Source organism: Microchirus variegatus, assembly GCF_963457635.1.
Source record: "Microchirus variegatus genome assembly, chromosome: 12".
NCBI lineage: Eukaryota > Metazoa > Chordata > Actinopteri > Pleuronectiformes > Soleidae > Microchirus > Microchirus variegatus.
The window spans coordinates 18,198,113-18,218,190 of record NC_139813.1 but is presented as its reverse complement, the minus strand read 5'-3'; the positions used below and the strand labels follow the sequence as shown (position 1 = coordinate 18,218,190).

Sequence of the window (20,078 nt, the reverse complement as noted above, 5' to 3'; positions counted from 1 at the left end):
TTGGTGCATGACGGGATGACGTGATGTCAGCTACCGGAGCTCTTATGAGATGAAAACTGATTCAAAACATCACAATTGTGACAATACTATTATTTATAGTATACATATTATTTCTTTTATAGCCTAATATAACACATTTTGTACAAGAGGTGAATCTGTGCATAAATGGACATACAGTATGTGCTGCTTATGTAACTGTACATTTTGTTTTTGTTCTAGTTCATTCATTCACTCGTCGTGTGCTGCTTCATCCTCCACATGAGTTTTTTTTACACGGGGCTGCCAATCCCAGCTGACAAAGGCAGGGTACATCCTGCACAGGTTCACCAGTCATATAGAGACAAACAATCATTCACTCACATTTTGTCCGTACGCACACGTGGGAGGAAACCGGAGAACCCGAGGGAAAAGGCTCTGGACTGCTGCGAGGCTAACGGTGCTAGCCACATGCTCCACTGTGTGGACGATGATCATCATGTAAATCCTGTACTGCAACAAGTCATGTCGATGATGCATGCTGCAGATGCATGTTCATTATCTCGATGCAAACATCTGTGTAATTTATGCAAATGTGCGCGTGTATGCAGGTGTGTTCACTGTCCTCTGCAGCCTCCCTCTATTGTGCGTTGGATTCAGATTTACCTAAAAAAGAGAGACCTGTGCTGCTGCTAAATGTATGTACGAGACCTCTGAGCGACGCTAATGCACTGTGTGATACAGTTCTGTCATGTTGTAGACGCTCCTGTCTCATCTGTCCTCACCTCTGACCTGGGATTAGCGTTGAATTATCGCCCCGGCTCACGTCTGTGACAGCCTGTAGATCTACGTGTGCTCCGTTTGTACACTTTCCCCAGGGGTGGTTGTTGTTGTTGTTGTGTTGAATGATAATACAATGATAATGAAAGCTTTTACAGATGCAGGACGTTCTCCCCTGCGTGCGCTAATATTATTACTTCACACTGTTGATCCCCGTGAATTGAGTTAGTGCTGCAGGACATATTTCAGCACTTTAGTTTAGATGTAAAGTGACTTTAAATTGAAATGAGGTTGTGGCTCTGCAGGTTGGGCCAAAAACCTGTCGCACATTCACTTCAATAATACTCAATAAAATGAGAATACTGTGATTATACTCACTGTAAGTACAGTGAGCAGCAGGCTGTCATTTTGAAACTTCACAGTCGCAATTAGTTTACTTTTCTTGTGGCTTCCGGAGCTTAAAATCAATTTTCCGCTCTAGTTTTGTTGCTTGCATTTTTAAATATGTTTTTTTTTAAAAAGCAGATAATGATTCAAAATATTAGGACTAGATATGGGTATGGGTAAGTGAATACATGATTTCATAATAAAAGTGGAAAAAAATATTTATAATTAATACTGCGTTAACGTGATAGCGGCAGTTAACAGTGTCAACGGTAACTTATGACGTGTTTCCATGACGACTGACCGGAAAAAGGCGCGTGATGTCGTGTTTCCGTGACTCCGGGTTGTTAAAATAAGTCTCTAAAGTAACGCTGAACAGACCGCTCCAGTTCGACTGTAGGCGCGCTAACGGCGCTAAAGGAGCTAATGCCGCTAACGGAGCTAACTGGTAAACGGTGCCTGGACTCCGAAGTGGCGGTACGTAAACATGACGTCACGTGCATCTTTTTGCGGTCAGTCGTCATGGAAACGTGTCGTACATTAACGTGCGTTAACCTAGTGCCCAGCACTAATAATTGAACAGATTAAACAAATCTTTATCTTTCTTCAAATCTTAAATTCCCCCCCAAAAAAGTCTGAATGAAGTATCAGACCTTCCTTGAATAGTAAGTGTACGTTTCTCTAGAGTCGGTGTGTTTTCCAAAGTCATCCATCTTTGATTGGAGATGGCACTGATGCCTCTGATTGACCCATCTTTCTATTCTTTCTCTCTTTGCACTTTGTTCTTTTCCCAAAAAAGGGAGAGAATACGTCGCTGTTTCAGTGGAAAGCCTTATCAAAGAGCACAAACGCAGCACACACTCACTCACACACACACACACAATGCGGCGAGATGAATGGCTTTGCCCCAACACAATGGCGGTAAATTAAATCACTGATGTCAGACTGGCCAGAAGCCCCTCCCCCTTCCACATCACTCTCTCACACACACACACACATGCAAGAATTGACTAATAAGCATCTCTTTTGTTTGTTTGTCGCTGTAATGTATTCTGGATCAGGCGATATCAGCGGTGGTTGGAAGGTGCATATGGTCAATTTCAGTTCATTATGCAAATGAGCGATGCATCTATTGTTCTTGAATTAATAATTTGCTCCCTGGTCCCCTCTTCATATCTTTGTGTGCCCCTTTTTTATTCAATGTCGCCATCATTGATGCGTTTGTTACGTCAGCTGCAGCTTACGTGGAAACGGACGTAATGCGATAATTCATATTTGTGCGGTTGTGTGTGGACACAGAAATGCCCTTATTTAGACTTTTACCCCCCCCCCTGTGTGTGTGTGTGTGTAGCACACTGAGTTGGCATCAGGTGTTGTTAGCGACAGCACCAAACAGCTATTATTTCCGCAGCAGCAGCCCCCGGTCCCTGCTGCCAGCGGGCACCTGTCGAAGACGAGCACGTTAGCAAGCGGCTCAGACAGGTGCCAACGTCGGTGTCACTCAAGCACGAGCGGCCTCAGCTGAGATTGTCAGAGCTGGAAGTATCATCTGTGACCTTACAAGGGTGCACAGCTGTACTATGAGGCTTCTGAACTCAACTCACTTTAAAGCTCTGAGGTGAAGTGTGGCGTCTGTGCCGAGTATCTTAAGAGGGGGAACTCCTTAACTCCTAGTGTAGTGTTTAGATATTTAGAGACAGGAACGAGGGGTGGGAATCACAGGGTTCATCACAATACGATACCATCTGTGATCCATGGTCCACGATACCAATAATATCACGATACAGCGATTCTGTGATCATCAATATATTGCAAGATCCTCATATAGCGATACATCACGATATCTGTCTAACTGAATCTCTATTTATTCACAACACAGACAACAAAGTGCATAAAGTCTATGTAACGTGGATGTAGCATCTCTTAACGTAGCTTCTTTCTTCACCATTATCCCGCCGTAAACTCCCTCTTCTTTAGCCATGAAAATTTCCCTCATTCGTTTGAGCAGCGGCGCCGCGTGGAGACATGACGTAGCGACGCCTGGTGAGTGAAACTGGCAGGGACCGTTTACTTTAAAACGCTTTAATTTGTCAATTAAAATATCGATATTTGCCCTGGCGTATCGATTATCGTATTGCACTAGGAAGGACGGCGATGTTTTGATCCAGTCCTAACAGCAACTACAGACATTCTGGTTGACTTATTTCAGACTGTAATGGTAAATTCAATTTCTCCGGTTCATAGCTAGATCTACCCATCACCCGATACCTGCCCAGTACAGAATACCAGGTCCTTTGTGTATAGTGTATTGTATATTGTGTCTAGCCTGCACCTTCCTGCAGCACCAGCAGGGCGCCAGCTCCCCGATACCTACATTAGACAAAGAGGTGTGAAAGCACCGTCTGAAGGTAGAGTCTTTGTCTATTGGAGGAATGTGAAGGGGGAGTGGCTCAGGTATAAATATGGTGTTCACTTTGCTCTGGGTCTTTCTCCAGCTAGGATCACTCCTGTGAAGACTGACCTTTTCCTTGTAACAAAAATAAAACCTTGCCGGCAGAAGTTCTCTATTTCGTTCTTCACCAGCAGCAGATATTACACATCCCAAAAATCAGGAAATTCAGCAGCAGCAGCACCCGCCTCCTTTTTGCTGTCCACTCAAAAAGGCGGCTTTCAGATAAAAATTGAACCACCCCATAACAGGTAAAACCTGGATTGTGGTTGGTTAGTTTGAAATCGATAAGAAGGCCCGTGGAATAATGCATAGTTTGTCAGTTCTGCCTTTTTATTTAATTAGGAAAAAATCATCATCATCAGCAGCAGCCGCCTTTTTGTCGTCTACTCATTCAAATCTGAGCTAACACATGCGGCCATGTTGTTTGTAGTTGTTTAGCTTGCGGCACAGTGGCAGCTGGCCACACATTTTCAATAGATTCCATAAGCCAGACTGTGCGATTTAACACTCATCTAAATTCTAACACAGGACAGACATACAATTACACCTACACTTGTTTACAGTTTGAAATAAAGACAGCGTCTGTGACATCTGTCACCTGGTTTGCAGACACAGACACAGCAGCCTCTCTGACACACACACACACACACACACACACACATATACGTCCCCTGCTCGGTTGCTCTTCACAATGAAGTGTTACTCCCACATGAAGTCACACAAAGTCACAGCTGTGCGGGGCCTTCTCCACATTAAATGGGAAGGTATAAATTACAGGTAAACGGCGAGGCTCCCTCCAGCACGAGCAAGAAAGCAGCGTCTCCATGGATACGAACAGATGCATTTGCTTGCTCAGCTGTTGTCGGGTTGTTTTATGGGCCGTTTCCCTGCGAAAGGAGCTGGAGGCATCGTCGTGTGCTATGATAGGTTTTTTTTTTAAAGAAATAGGGGTCAGAAGAATATGTCAAATATGAAGTGAGTTAATAAGATTGATGATTTTTCTTCCCCCCCCTTTTTTTTTACTTTAAAGCTCCAGTGTGACAGCTGATGATGAGACAGCAACAAACAGGGGACTCCTCTGCTTACCTGGCATATACATATGGCCTTTATTACATGGAGTTTTGCATGTTCTTCAAAATAAAGATGACTCAAGCAGGTAAGGAAAGTGTCATTGAGATTAAAATCTCTTTTTCAAAAGAGAGCGGGCCAAGACGGCTGCATCCGGTACGCATAAAAGCTGCATCGTAAGAACAGACGATGCAGAAAACAACGACCACAACACAAGCGAACGGGTCACTATTTACAATTAGAGCAGCTACATACATTTTTTTAGACCCTACAGTATTTTAGATACAGGCCTCTACCAAACGGTTGAGACGTCTGTTCATAATAAACCTGGTTTGCATAATTCATAAAGTACAACTTTCAGAACAAGTAACATTAATTTAGTGTTAGTGAGTTCAGCCTGATGCATTTTTCAATGAGATATAGTGACTTAAAGTGTGGTCGACCAAATGGTTGAGTAGTACCTTAAAGCAGGGGTGCCACATCAGCATAATGGTTACCCTCAAAGGGCCAGATGTAACCGTCAAACAGAATAAATGTGACTAAATATAATGTAAAATAAAGGTAACTACTACGTAGCATATTGCTAAATAACTTTTTGTTTTTATTACTTTTCAATTTTTCTCGTCACATGATGCATATACAATAGATACACTGCGATCTAGTGGCAGTGCCGTCACTTTGTGGGTAACGCAATCGCCATGAATTGTGGGAAATGTAGTTTATGGTCAATGCACGCCTTAAAGCAGCATAGACCTATTTTCACACAGATTTTTAAGACCAATTAATCACTCGCGGGGCCACATAAAATGACGTGGCGGGCCACATCTGGCCCCCGGGCCTTGAGTTTGAAACATGTGCCTTAAAGGGTTAGGTGATTTGAAAGTGGCTCCAGGATGACAGGGCGGCGTGTGCGTCACCTGACGAGATTCTCTTAGATACAGATGTTGTACATTTGCTGTATGCATTCAGTTTATGTGGTAAACCTCTGCTTCACAACACATCTGCTTCTGTTCTGTTCAAGATGGCGGCCTCTGCAAAGCAAGGCCCTTGCTTAACGTACATATAAAAGGGTTATTCTCATATAGTCTGAAAACTCTAAATATTTTTAATTTGAAGGCAGGAAAAAAACACACACACACACACAACCTTGACGACATGAAAACAGTGCAATGAGAATGTCCAGCATCCATTGCCAGTGGATGGGGATTCAATAATGTTTCCATTTAAGTAAGCACACACTGACAGAGGTGGGGAGGATGCAGTGGAAACAATGAGACTGAGTCAGGTGTGTGTCTCTCTCTCTCATACACACACACACACACACGTTGCAGCATCCCAACACCAGCAGCATCACCAGGTGCAGTGGCTCTCTAGACCTATGTGTGCGTGAGAGAGAGAGAGAGGGAGAGGGAGGGGGAGATGAAAGAAAAATGAGAGAGAGGAGGAGAGAGAGAGAGAGAGAGAGAGAGAGAGAGAGAGAGAGAGAGAAGGCTGGCAAAGGTAGCAGGATTTGTGTCGAAGCCTCTGCTCTGTCAGACATGCGCAGGAGCGTCAACAGCAGCAGCAGCAGAAGCAGCAGCAGCGCCGCCACCGCTGCTCTGCGTTTCCGCCTTGGCTGAGCGGCGCGCACGGCTGACAAAGTAAGGAGGAGGAGGAGGGGAGGACAGCCTGAGCCGAAAGAAGAGAGCAGAGCAGCCACCAAGACGCAGTGTGGCACTGGCACCAGCACAGGACTCACGAGTGAATTTACACCGACGCACCAAACCAAACCAACCAACCAACGTCCCCCCGGCAGCGCGTCTCCAAAATCTCGCGTCAAAGGAGCGCGGGAGCCCCCAGTGGAGCAGAGAGAGCACCTGAGCACTTCCATCATGGAGACTGCGATAAAAAGGCAGCACTAAAATGTGAGATTTACAGAGGAATAGAGTATAGATTGCGTGTGTGTGTGTGTGTGTGTGTGTGTGTGTGTGTGAGAGAGAGAGAGGGAAAGTAGCCATCTCTGTGTATCTTCTGCGGGTGATCTCCATTCTCTGCTCCGCAGTGTGAAAAATGAAGAAGTTCAACATCAGGAAGGTGCTGGACGGCTTGAAAGAGGTCTCCTCCTCGGCGCCGTCGGTCCAAGTGGGACCGCAGGAGAACCATCTGATCCAGGAGACTCTCCAGTCCGACCATTTCCAGCTCTGCAAGGTTGGCCACACTCGTGATTTTTTTTTTTTTTTTTTTGATTTTTTTGCCCCCCTGCCATTGCATTCACCATCGACCCCCTTCCTCCTCCCCTCCCCTTCTCCTCCTCCTCCCCCCGCATGTCCTCCACATGTAGTTTCTTCATTATTCAGTTTATGATGCGCATATCCAGGCTCACACAGCAGGTGTGAGTGCAGAGCCCTTTTTCCTCTCCCTCTCTCTTTCTATGATCTCCTCTCCTAAAACATAAAAGGCTGATCTGATGCGTTTGGATAGATGCCACTCACTCAGTGTAACCTTGTCTTTCTACGATGCGACAGCAAGTTCCTATGTGTTGTGTTGTGTTGTTGTGTTACACCTTGTGTGATGATGTGTGCTGCCTGGCATGAACTGTCATATGATGGAGGGGTTGGGCCAAACTGATCCTTCTCTTGCATAATAGGCTGGGTTTGGATTAGTAAAACAGTGGTTTCTGGTCGATGCCACCTCTCTCTCTCTCTCACACTCACACACACACAACACTTTACCCCCTCCACTTTATTGATCCATTAAGGACTGGTGGCGCCTCTTTGGGAAGGAAAAAAATTAGCTTGCCCTCCTCTTGTCTGATTTTGCCACAACACTGCATGAGGTTGATTCGACACTCAATTTCCATGCTATGCAGCCTTTAACTCGCCATCGCGTTAAACTACTCCATAGCAGCGTGAAGTGATTGTTGTTTAATATCAAGGCTGTGCTCATTTGGAACCAGGTGTCATTGATCTCACACGACACGGTTCTCTGTGTGTCTGGAGGTCACAGTGTTGTTTGTGTTGCCTTTGTTACTGAGTGAAAACTTTTGTTTTTTGTCATCACAAGAGTGGTCAGAAGTAGACAGTACAAAGAAGTCCACACACGTTAGGGCTTAAAGGATAAGTTTGGTTTAGTGCTTTTCCGGTTTGATTGCTAACTGCAGCCTTGATGCGTCCATCAACGCACCTGATTGAAGTGTCTCTCTAAAGTCTGTCTGGACCCAGACTCACACTGTAATGTTGAGGAGGAGGAGGAGGAGGAGGAGGAGGAGGACAGGTGTTTCTGCTGCACTGTGAGTGCTTCTTACGTAACGTGCTTTAGCCTTCTGCTGCTAAACAAACAAATCCCACAAACAGCCCACCACCGGCTGACTGATGCCATTAAGCCACACGGTCACACAGACCAGCGTGGACAGGGTCAGGGCATTATCTTTCCAAAGTACAATGCGAGAAGTCGCTGCTTTTCTGCATGCATTCTTCCCAGACTTCAGTGTAATCACGACTTCACGTGGGAGGGGGAGTGAGAGAAGTAAAAAAAACGAGATGAAACGGTGAAAGTGAGAGCGATTGAGTCTCAAAATAGGCCCCGCGATTTATAAAAAGATCCTAAATAGTGATGACAAATAATCAGGCTCAGACACACGTTTGTTCCTTCGCTTTCCTTTTCTCATGTCAGCAGAAAAAAAAAAAGTAGGCTTTACATGTTTGCTTCGACACCTCCTATATTTGTATTTCTCTTCAACACTTTCATGTGTTTTTTTCCCCCTGTGTTCCTCACAGACCGTCCGTCATGGGTTTCCCTATCAGCCGTCGGCCATGGCTTTTGACCCCGTGCAGAAGATACTGGCCATCGGCACCCAGAGTGGAGCTCTCAGATTGTATCCTTTTTTGTTCGTTTTCGCTGAGTTGTTATCGGTCACTGTGGCCTGTGGCAGCTCCTCTGGGCAGCTGCATCTCTGAGAGGCAGCAGCAGCAGCAGCAGCAGCAGCAGCAGGTAAGTGGACGGATGTCTGAGCTGACAGTGAGTTTCAGTGTATTTTTAGTGTGCTGAAGAGTTTTTGGTGTTCCTTTAAGAGCTGACGGCCTGCTGCCGTGATGTGCTGGTGATGAGCGTCAGAATCAAGCGTCCTTGACTGAATGCAGATGTTGTCGCGTTCGGAACTTGTAACTTTAAGTGATTTTTGCTGTTGATGTTGTTGCTGCGTCCTTCTTTAAAAAAAAAGAAAAAAAAAGGGCTGTCAAGCAAAACTATCAGACCTGACTGGTAGCATTTGTATGTATACGCTGGCACAGAGCTGCAATTAACGATTATTTTCGGAATTGATTAATCTGTCTTTTAATAATCGATTCATTGTTTCAGCTCTATACTGGCAGCTCAGGGGTGGGGGGTGTTTATTCAGGAACTGCAACGATTAATCGATTACTATATGAATGGTCAACTATTCGATAATTATATAATCGATTATTAAAACAAGGTTTCTGATCATTTTAGCTTCTTAAATGTGAATATTTTCTTTGTTTTTTTGCTCCGCTTAACAAATAATTAATTAAAACTGAATCATTTTGATTTTTGGGCAAAACAAGTCATACAAAAACATCGTCATTTCCAGGTTTGACAAACACTGATAAACGTTTTTTAACCTTTTCTGACATTTTATGGACCAAACAATTAATCAACTATGAAAATAATAATTTGTTGCATTTCCGCTCTAGTTTATTCCCTCAAAATATGGAACTACTGGGTATTTTGTGCATTATAATTCGCCTCTGAAACCCTTTTTGCTTCTGCTTTGTCATTCTCCAACTTATTAGTGGCTGTCTCGCTTTACTAGCGCAATGTTGCTCTTGCAGGAGAGCCGAAGACCTCAGCTTTGTGTAGAGCTGACAGTCTTCATCATCACTGTATGAGTACCTTAGGCAATGGTTTGGTTGCTTAAAAGTTACACCCTACCGTTCTAAAACGACCAACGACATACTTAATTGAGCATCTTTTGAGTTCCATGTTGCAGCTGCTTTGCTCGCACTTCGAGAAAGTCCACACATTAAACTATGTAGCAGAGGTAGCTCGCATTAGCCGTTCAATAAGGGGATGTTAACACAAACAGGGACAACAGCTTGGCGACGAAATGGCACCACAGGGAGTCGTATAGCTTCAGAGAACGCCCGCGAGTGCGCCTTTGTCAGGTTGCTTTTACGGGTCCTCCATGTGTTCTCCTGCCTGTCCGACAACCCTTTGCCAGCTCATTATTGTGTGATGAAGAGCTGTCGGCCTGTCCGTCCCTCGTTCCTGCCTGCTGGCAGCTCGAGTTGTGACTCAGTCTCGTTCACCTGCGCTGGAAAGGTGAGGATATAAACGGAGACTCTCGCAGAGTCTCTGGCAGAGCACAATGTACCGAGCTACTTTTGGCAGACTTATAAAAAGACAACGGTGGGCAGTCTTTCTGTCTTTAATGTGTTTTATTCCTGACAGACTGAGAAAGACACGGGAGGTAATCCTGAAATGTTCCTAAAGATTTACAGATTCGACAGAAAACATGGGACGTCTTTATCCCAAGCGGAGCCTATTCTGCCCGTCGTATGCATGTATTATTAGATAAAAGATGAAATCCTTCCTCTGGTGGACGTACAGTACAATGTTGGTGTCGACTGGTGAATCAGCTTAATGGGGCTTATGTCCTGGTTGTGGTGCTTTACTCTTTTGAGCTCCAGACTGGATAAACTCTGTAAGGAAAAGCTGTTCTTGAGGCATAAAGGTATCCTATAACCAAACAGCCTAGAGCAGGGTTCTTCAATCCTGGTCCTGGGGACCCACTGCCCTAAATGCTTTAGACGTTTCCTTGCTCCAACCCACCTGATTCAAATGTTCAGCTCATCAACAAGCTCTGCAGAAGCCTGATCATTTGAAACCTCTAAAACATGCAGGGCAGTGGGTTCCCAGGACCAGGATTGAAGACCCCTGGCCTAGAGTAAGAGTTGCATTCTCCCTCAGACGATCCCAGGTTTGGGTGAAACCATCTCGTCAGGTGGCTCCTGCTATAGCTGAAGCCGGTCACTTTGAAATTGAATGAACAGAGCAATCTCCGTTGTGTGTGAGTGATGTGGATCTGATAGAGTCATGATGGTTTTTTTCCGTCCCCCTGTCATTTGCTATACAGTCGGCCCTGTTTCTTTATCTGATGGCGATGATACCAGCGTGGCACGGATCATCATGGAGATTTTATGACTCATGTTTTTTTTTTTGTTGCGTTGCCATGCTGCAGCTCGGACGTTTTTTGCGCGACGAGTCCAACCGTTAGTTGGCGACAGACATCATGATGGGACTGATATACATCTATACCCTGGAGGTGATGTCGTTTGCGGTCGGTGGCGACCAATGTGAGTGCATGTCTGTGGATATTTGTGCCTGTTTGCCTTCGCCGGCTTGCCAGAACATTTGGCTGCACCGCTGTCCCGCGGAGGATTACAGGAAGTGGCAGATCAAGGGCCTCAGTCTGGCAGCGTGGCAGAGGACGGAGAATTACAGCAGGCACAGGAGGAGTGTGTGTGTGTGTGTGCATGTATGTCACTGTGTGTGTGTGAGTGACTCCTCTGTGGACATGGTTGATCTATCCAGCCATGAAGCCCCAGTCATTTCTGTGATCCCCCAAAACTGTCTCCTGTTTGATGCTCACCACTGACTCTGCTGCTGCTGCTGCTGCTTCCATTATCCAGCTGGGTCGATGACAATGTCCCTTTGGTGTTGTCTAGAGGAGGAGGGACAGAAGAGGAGTGGAGAGAGAGAGAGCGAGAGAGGTTTGGCGGGAGAAGCGGTGGAGAGGACAGGCCGATAGATATGTGTATGTGAGAGGGAGACAGTGCTATCCCCCTGCTTAAGATCTAATGGCCAGGAATAGAACCATTATTGATCAGTGTATGGTAATGCACCGAGACACACACACACACGCGCTTCTCTTGAGCGTTTAGTAAACAAGTTTCACTGTGCAGCTGTTCACTAAAGTGCACCGTACATGTAAGTAAAAACGCAGGGTTGGTTTGCAGAAGGATGGACGGACGGCAGACTTAGATTGTTAGTGCTGATGTCTCTTAAACATCGGTGGCAGGTTGTTGACACAGAGGTGAGCTAGTACTGTAAAGACAGGGATCCATCCATCCATCCATCCATCCATCCATCCATCTTCGACCGCTTTATCCTCCCAATCTCAGCTGACATAGGGGGATAGGCGAGGTCACACCCTTGACGGACTGCCAGTCCATCACAGGGACACATACAAACAAACAACCATCCACTCTCAGATCTACTGTCGATTTAGCGTTTCCAATTGACCTAATCCCCATATTGCATATTGTTTATGGACTGTGGGAGGAAACTCACGCACGGTCTTCTTGCAAGAGGCAAGAGTGCTAGCCATTACAACTGGAATAAGACCGGGATATAAGATTAATAAGTAGTGCTAGTTCAACACAATTGGCTACCATGTTTTCTGGACTATATGTCGCACTGGAGTATTAGTCGCGTCTGTCAGAAAATATGTCCTAAAGAGGAAGAACCCATTTGTGGACTCGTTCCTCCATCTCTGACCATCGCGCTTTCAGCCCGATAGTAGTAAGAGTTACCTCTGCTTTTCGCCAGACCCTGACGAGTTTTTCTACTCGCTCCAATCTTTCTTTCTGCTGCTCGATTACCGTTTTCGGTTTAAATTTTGCGGTATAGCGTTTTCTTTTCAATGGCATTTTATCTGCGTTCTCTCATTTTTCCCGGTGGTGCAGTAGCAGCGCTCAATTGTCACAAGTGTAGACAGTGCCCTCTTGTGGTCATAGATGACATTTTTGATATGTAAGTCGTATATAAGCGCAACTTATAGTTCAGAAAATACAGTACTTTCAATATATCATATCTCTATCAAAAGACTGTGGAAAAGACCTTCTTGACATTATTCTTTGATCAGTTTTTATTCAGTTGTGTTTTGGTTGAACAAAGTTGTTGCTGTTCATGCTAAACAACACATATGGTGTGGAAACGTGAGTCATGTGATTGGCACTGGCTTTGAAATAAATAGCAATAACCGACTGGATCCTTGTGTGTGTGTGTTTTGAGGTGTAATGTTAGAGGAAATAAACAGTTTTTTCTTTTTTTCGAGCTAATGCATTGACTGTGTTAACAGGAGAGTTTGTCACTGCTTTGGAGGAATAATGGCACTTAGCTGGATTTTTGGCAGCGTGTCATTATTAATGCCACCTTTGTATGTGTCTGTGTATGTGTGTGTGTGTGTGGTTTTCATGTGTTCTGCTCACCTCCTTAAGAGAAGGCGGCTCCTCACTGGCGGTGCCCCCCCCCCCCCCTCCCCCCCGCGACAAATGGCAGCGCTATAACTCAGACACTCCCTGTGAGCGAGCAGGACTGCTGATCAATAGATCAAATTGTCACTCTACGCTCTGCCAGATTATATCATCGACAGGCGCGGGACATCATAGGCCACACACACACATCTAATGATAAATGACTTAAAAAATGTTAGCGGACGTGCCCACAAAAAAAATACTGTACAGCGTCCAGGTAATAACTATGCGAACCCTCAAAGTTTTGTCTACAGCCACAGGAAGACTCTTGAAATCTCCTGAGTGGAGATACTTTTAAGTGATGGAATACAAATTGTTGATTAGCAGCAGATATTAGAGTTTGTAATTATTGTGTAGCATACAGAAGTTAAAGTGTTCACAGAGCACCTGCTTGCATATTTCGATTTCTGAGCAAACTTTGATGGGATTTTAATATATTCCAATATGTAGTGCTTGGCACGTTAACGGCGGTTAATGGCGGTTAACGTATGACACGTTAGCTGACCGAAAAAAAGGCGCGCGTGACGTCATGTTTACGTGTCTCCCGATTGTTACGAGTCTCTAGAGTAACGCTAAACTTTAAAAACAGAGGCGCACAAACGCTGGTTATTTGTAGCGCTGCTCTTTTAGTTTAATAAACAGACCGCTGCAGTTCGACTGTAGCGCGCGCTAACGGAGCTAACGGAGCTAAAGCAGCTAACGGAGCTAACGGAGCTAACTGGTAAACGGTGCCTGGACTCCGGTACGTAAACATGACATCACGTGCATCTTTTTCTGGTCAGTCGTCATGGAAACATGCGTCAACATTGACGCAGTTAGCGTCACTAGCGCAGCTAACCACCCGTTAACGTGCCCATCGCTAATGCCGTGTTTAAAAATTATACCATGACATAAACTTTTATTATATAGATTGTGCAGATATTTAATCATTTCAACTGGTTTACATTTTTTCTTCAGTATCTTTGATAGGAAATTGTGTAAAACAGTTATTTGCTCTCTTTCTAGTTCATTGCTTATTATTCCCTTTTTTTGGTGGCATCTTTGTCCTCATCTCGCGTTATTCTTGACGGGATTGTTGCAAGTCGACTCTTGTCGAAGGCAGTTTTACAGGACAGCTCAGGCCTGGGGTTGTTGTTGTGTGTGTGTGTGTGTGTGTGTGTGTGTGTGTGTGTGTGTGTGTGTTGTTGTGACTTGGTTTATGTAATAATGTGCCGGAGAGCGCTGATAGAGACGGCAGCGGTCTCATCAAAGGAGTTAAGCTTTTTCTCTTCTGTTCTGCTGCCTGACGCCATTGAGTGCATGTTGTTCGAGCAGTGTGTTTTTTTTGTGTTCTAGGAAAAGTCGTTCCTGGTTCAGTTTGTAGGATGAGGAAAATCGAGATGGATTAGTTTCTCATCCCAGACGACCTTATTTCACTTTTCACAGAGCAATAAGTGAGGGCAAGAGACGGGGAAAATATCTGGAAAGTTTTTTTCTGTGGCTTGTTTGTGTAACATTGATTTTCTTCAATTTCTCATCAGCTTATACATAAAAAAAATAATAGAAAACAAGCTGTCCATAATGTGTGTGTGTGTGTGTGTGAGAGAGACATACAGAGCAACAATGGCTTAGAGGTCACCAACCTGTGCACTAATTATTCCCAACAGATGGCAGTCAACGCTTGAGTGGGTCATTGTAAATATACAGTGTCATGTGGTCTGGAGAGAGAGAATAAATTGGTTCAGATTTCCATATGTACACTTAGAGGGCGTATATAGCAGGTATATATATGTTATATACTGTATATATATGCTTGGCTGGAATCTGCAGAGTGAAGCTCCGGTGTTTTGATCGTGACAGATCAGCCGCTGCTGTGTTTACTGCTCAGGAATTGCTTGTCACAATGTTTTTTGAAGTGCTAATGAGGCAGCATCGTTCCAAAGTAAACTCAAAATTACGGAAATTACTTTCAGACGTTGACGCGAGACCTGATACCGGATGCCGCTGCAGCACCGGAGGCTTTGTTGTTGCAGATGATATAGAGGCCGGTGCTTAATCTCAGTCTTTCAGGCGACACTGTTAAACTTTCTTGCTTACATCATGTCTGATCATCATTCTTGGTAGTACGGTGCCTTTTTATTTTAGATGAAGTGGAAACAATGGCTCAAGCATTGAAAAAAAAAAAAAAAGTAGCTCGTTCTTTCAAGGTTTTGTTATTCCTGAGGGTGGTGATTTTGATTTGAGCTCCAGAATAACCATCATGTTGTCAGTCTTTGCCCCGAGTCCATTCCACAGTGCGCGCACAATGCTGTCGGCCTCCGTTGTGATTTATGATCTGCTTTGCTTCAAATGACTGATTTTTTTTTTCCGCAGCCACTTGTGAGGACCGTGTTCCTTTTGTATGTATTGATTTGCACTCGTATTGTTCCTGGTCAATACGGTCGTCCACTGTAACGGCACTCTTGTGACCGAACGGTTTGACCAGTGTCTCGTTCCCGCACCACAGAGGTCCCTCATCGTAAAGACTCAAGTTTCTAAAGCAAATGAACCGGCGTTCTTTATTGGATTTTCTGTGTCGCTCTTGTCTGATGCAGTAGTTATGGGATCTGTATGCTGCATGTGTGTGTGTGTGTGTGTGTGTGTGTGTGTGTGTGTGTGTGTGTGTGTGTGTGTGTGTGTGTGTGTGTGTGTGTGTGTGTGTGTGTGGTAACATGATGACTCCTATTGATTAGATATTGCGGTTCATTTGTGAGTCTTGAGTTATTAATTACGCTTTCTTTAATTCCTTGAAGACTAAATGCTTCACTTGTCGGAGCTTATTACCAACGATTCCTTTACAACTGTCGTATTAAAACGAATGATCCACCTTACCGTTTGTCTTTTAAATAACGGAGTGTTCAGTTGTTGCTAGTTTATATTAAAGTGGACATATTATATACCCTATTTCTCCAAGTGAACCTAGTTCCTCTGGTGTCCTAATGAACATGTCTGTGACATGCTTTGGTCAAAATACCATAAGGATGAAGCACCACAGCAGGTCAATCACTCTGTCAAAACAGCCCTGTTCAGAACACTCGCTTTTAAGTGCCTGTCTCTTTAAATGCAAATGAGACACAGGAAACTACGTCAGCGTCACTGAGGCTCCGGCAGCTAACAACAGTTAGCATTTGGAAAAGGCATCATTTGCAGACTCTAGCAGGCACCATGGCCGTCATATATAAAATGTATCCACTGGACACGTAAATCCTCTGAGGCTGGAAGTTTGTGTAGAACTCTGTGCTGCACTGTGGAGCCACATAGACTGAGGAGGACCACAAAAACATGACTAAGTCATCTTTTTTTCACACTTTGCCTACTCATAGGGCCTCTAGAGTCCCAAATATAAGTATTAAAATTATTAAAAAAAAAGTTGAGTTTGCATAATGATATGTGCTGTAAATCCAGTGTCTCTGTGAAATGTCAGTGTCACGTGACTCTGACGGAGAGTTGGGCTGCGTGAGATCGAACTAAAGCCATTGTTGAGGTCGAAGGAGAATGCAATGTCTTTCAATTACCTTGAGTGTACACACACAACAGCGCGGAGTGTGTTGAGATGAGACATCCGGTGGGTAAAGCACGAGTTCGACCACAGGTCCCGGACTGTGACCGACGGTCAACTTCGCTTCTTTTCCTCCGACAGCAGGAGACACAGAGTTTGATGCAGTGGTTTTGTGTCTCAAGGTGCCCTGGTTTGACTTTAAAGGCGGCTTCACCTCCAGTGATTGAGAATCCTGCGACTGAAACATCAGCTAAGAATAGACCAAAGGCTGTCTTGTTTGAAAAATATCTGCGTGGATCGCTGACACTGTGTTTTTTTTTTTTTAACTTTGATGTTGCGAGGTGTCGAAAGTGTGGCATTGTTGAGTCTAACTTGTGCTGTCGGGTTGGCACCGTCCCTGTGGTGCCTTGCGTCCAGGAAGCACACACATTTTTATACTCTAGCCTTTTTGCCCTGCCCTTCATGTGACCTCCAGGTCTATATAGGTCCACAAGTGAAGTATTCCTCTCTCTCTCTTGCACTATATGTTTACTGCTTTCCACTCGTGTGCAGTTCACATTCCCAGGGATATAATTGTTTTGTTCTTTTAGGAATACAGGATTTTTCTAATGGGATTTAGTGTTTTTGTGCTCCTGGTCCTCCTGCTGATTCTCTGCAGCTCATTATTTTTGTGCAGCTACTGTAGGTAATCTTCTCCTCGCTCTCTGGGGGCTCTGCTCCCTCCCATGTTTTAATGTTTAATATGTTTTCTTATCATTTCTTTGTTGTAACCCCTCCACTCCCAAGAGCCTATATACTCTTGGCCACATAAGCCCCCGTATCATTATGTGCATTTATTGTTTGCCACTTGCTCTTAAGTTTCAGTCGACGATATTAATCTTAGCCTCACGTGATAAGGAATTGCAGAGCTTTACTGCACAGTTATTACTTTCGATGCAGTGATGCGTGCAAGTATGTAATCAGATCATACATGTAGTGTTACTTGTCGGCCTGGCATACTGTGTTCGTAATGTCGTTGTGGATATAATAGGTTTCATAAAAGGGATTCAATCGTTCTTCATAGGTACTTTAAGCTTTAAAATCCACGTATATAATAGCAGAGGACTTAAAGACTAAAGTGACCCTCCGTTTTTTCCAAAAACCTGATAACAGGTAAATCATGGGCTATTACACTAGCCTCCTCATTGGTTGGTCCCTGTTGCCATGCCATTTAATACTTCTTTTTTTTTTTTTTTTTACATCAAATGGCAGTCAAGGCAAGCGAGTGGTTTGAATCGAGTCCCAACTGTCTGACGAGACACTAAGAAAACAGCCAAGACTTCCTGTTTTAACCCTCAGACAACATTTATATTGCTAATGAACAACAATCTCTATCTCATCTCATAAGAACTTCATATAATATTTATCGTCAATTATTGTAAACATATAATCACGATATTACAGTACATTTAAATGAGCACAGCACTCTGCAAGAACCTACAATTAAATATATATCCTTGTATAAGCAGACCACAACCCACAGATATTTAATATGCAATATAAAATATATATATTTATATATATATGTATATATGTGTGTGTGTATATATATATATATATATATATGTATATATGTATATATATATACATATATACATATGTATATCTATATGTATGTGTATATATGTATACATTTTATAAAACCCTGGAAACTCAAATGACTTGAGTTGATTACTGAGTTGACTTTTCATTCCTGCACTAATTTTAAAGGCACTCATAAATAGTGAAGTGTCTCCATAGTCGTCCACTTAACGCCGCGACTATAGCGCCGTGCTCTCCTATTTCTTTTCAGTGCATCGTTTTCAGTTTGATTTGAAACTGAGACCTGATTTATATCGCCGTGTTTGTGAGGAGCACACTCTTTGCATACCTAAAATCGGACGAGAGCTGCTGCTGCTGCTGCTGCTGTGTTTGTGCTAGAACAGGTGTGTGTGTGTGAGGACGGCACGGGACGGTTCTGGTTTAACTGTGAGCACCTAATGGCCGTGGGCTGTGTAAATGGTTGGTTATGACCTTACTAAAATCTATACACTCCGTCACTCTGTTTGCAAGGTCCTCGACACACACACACACACACACATGCGCACACACATGCACAGTTCAGAGAGACCGTGAGGTTCCCAAAGTACCAGACCTTGAGGAATTGCCTGTCACTGCGATTGTGTGTGCAGAGACACAGTGTGTGTGTGTGTGTGTGTGTGTGTGTGTGTGTCAAGGCTCCTGCACACAGCGACAGAGCTATATAGTATGTGACTCCAGCTTCACACATACAGCACTTGTGTGTGTGTGTGTGTGTATCCTTTGCTTTAGGTTTTTATATTTATGTGCAGTTTGCCACAGCAAGGACTTAACACCCAGTAAAAGGTCAAACATCTGCTCTGGCACAAGCACAAACACATTATTCTACACTTTTATTGCTGTAAAGCTAGACGTTTCACACCACTATTACACGACTGGTCTTTTTTTTTTTTTTTTTTTAACGAAAGGCTAAATTCTACATAGCCAACTCAATCAAACTCAGCTGGGGGAATATTAGCGTCTCTAACGACGCTGCTTTCATCGGAAGCAGGTTCAAAATCTGCATGTGCACCTAGTGTCTATAGAGGAATATTGCACACTAAAGACCAACATATTTGCTTATCCTCTAAGGCAGGGGTGTCAAATGCACAAAATGACTGTATTTGTCTGTTCCAGACACCCCTCACTAGATGTACATTTTGTAAATTTTTGTGGATCCAAATGTGTAAATGTTTAATTTAGGTATAATATTGTTAAAATAGCACTTATTTCCCTCAAGAAATAAGTAAGGAAAGTTATTCATAATAAAAACAAAGGGAAACATTCAGAGTTCTTGTTATTATGCTATTATTTTACCGGTCTGGCCCACATTGTGACCCCTGAACTAAAAAGAGTTTGACATCCCTGCTCTAAGGATGCTGATGCTGATAGCCTAAAATTCTTCCACTTGCACCTGTAGAGGAAACAGTGATTCGTCCTTGACGTGAGGCTGTTGTGTAATTACAAATCTTTGATGTATCACTTTAAAGAAAACTGCTATTTGAAGCGTCTCGGTGCCGAGCTTCATCGACAAAGTCATCTGGGGTTTTGCCTCTTTATGTTTCTTCTTTGTGTCCCTCCGACCTGACAGCCCACCACAAGTCTGCGGTGTTTTTACCGTGCTCGCTCGTCCTCTTCCTGACAGCAATATCACAACAACGAGAACATGTTCTTCCGGCTCAAGAGAGAAGGCTCGGGAAAAACATCCGCCACCAGCGACTCGAGACTTAAGCAATAAAGATAGCATTTTTATCACAGACTTTTGAGTAAAAGACGTGGTCCGAGATGGACTCTGTGATTGTGCCGGCACAGCCCTTCGTCTGTCAATAAGAGCGACGCAAATCTCGACGTTTGGCTTCCTCCAACCCTGCTGGTAGCTGCGGTGATATTTACCACCCGTCGTCTCCTCTCTAGGCTGCCCTTCTGTACGCCGTCATGCTGAGTCCCTGTAGGGAAGAGACACATGTGTCATGTGACGTGATGACTCCTGCTT

General features: G+C 44.0%; 1 protein-coding gene across 1 annotated transcript in view; it reads left to right on the top strand.

The window, feature by feature from the left end:
- Positions 1-6,709: 6,709 nt before the first annotated feature.
- The window catches only part of stxbp5a (syntaxin binding protein 5a (tomosyn)), a gene marked incomplete at both ends in the record, with an annotated part of 99,356 nt that continues 85,987 nt past the window's right edge, over positions 6,710-20,078 (top strand). The window contains 2 exons of the mRNA XM_083898810.1: positions 6,710-6,847; positions 8,416-8,513. Of these exons, the coding sequence (XP_083754936.1) occupies positions 6,710-6,847; positions 8,416-8,513 (236 nt within the window). The remainder of the gene's footprint in view (positions 6,848-8,415; positions 8,514-20,078) is intronic.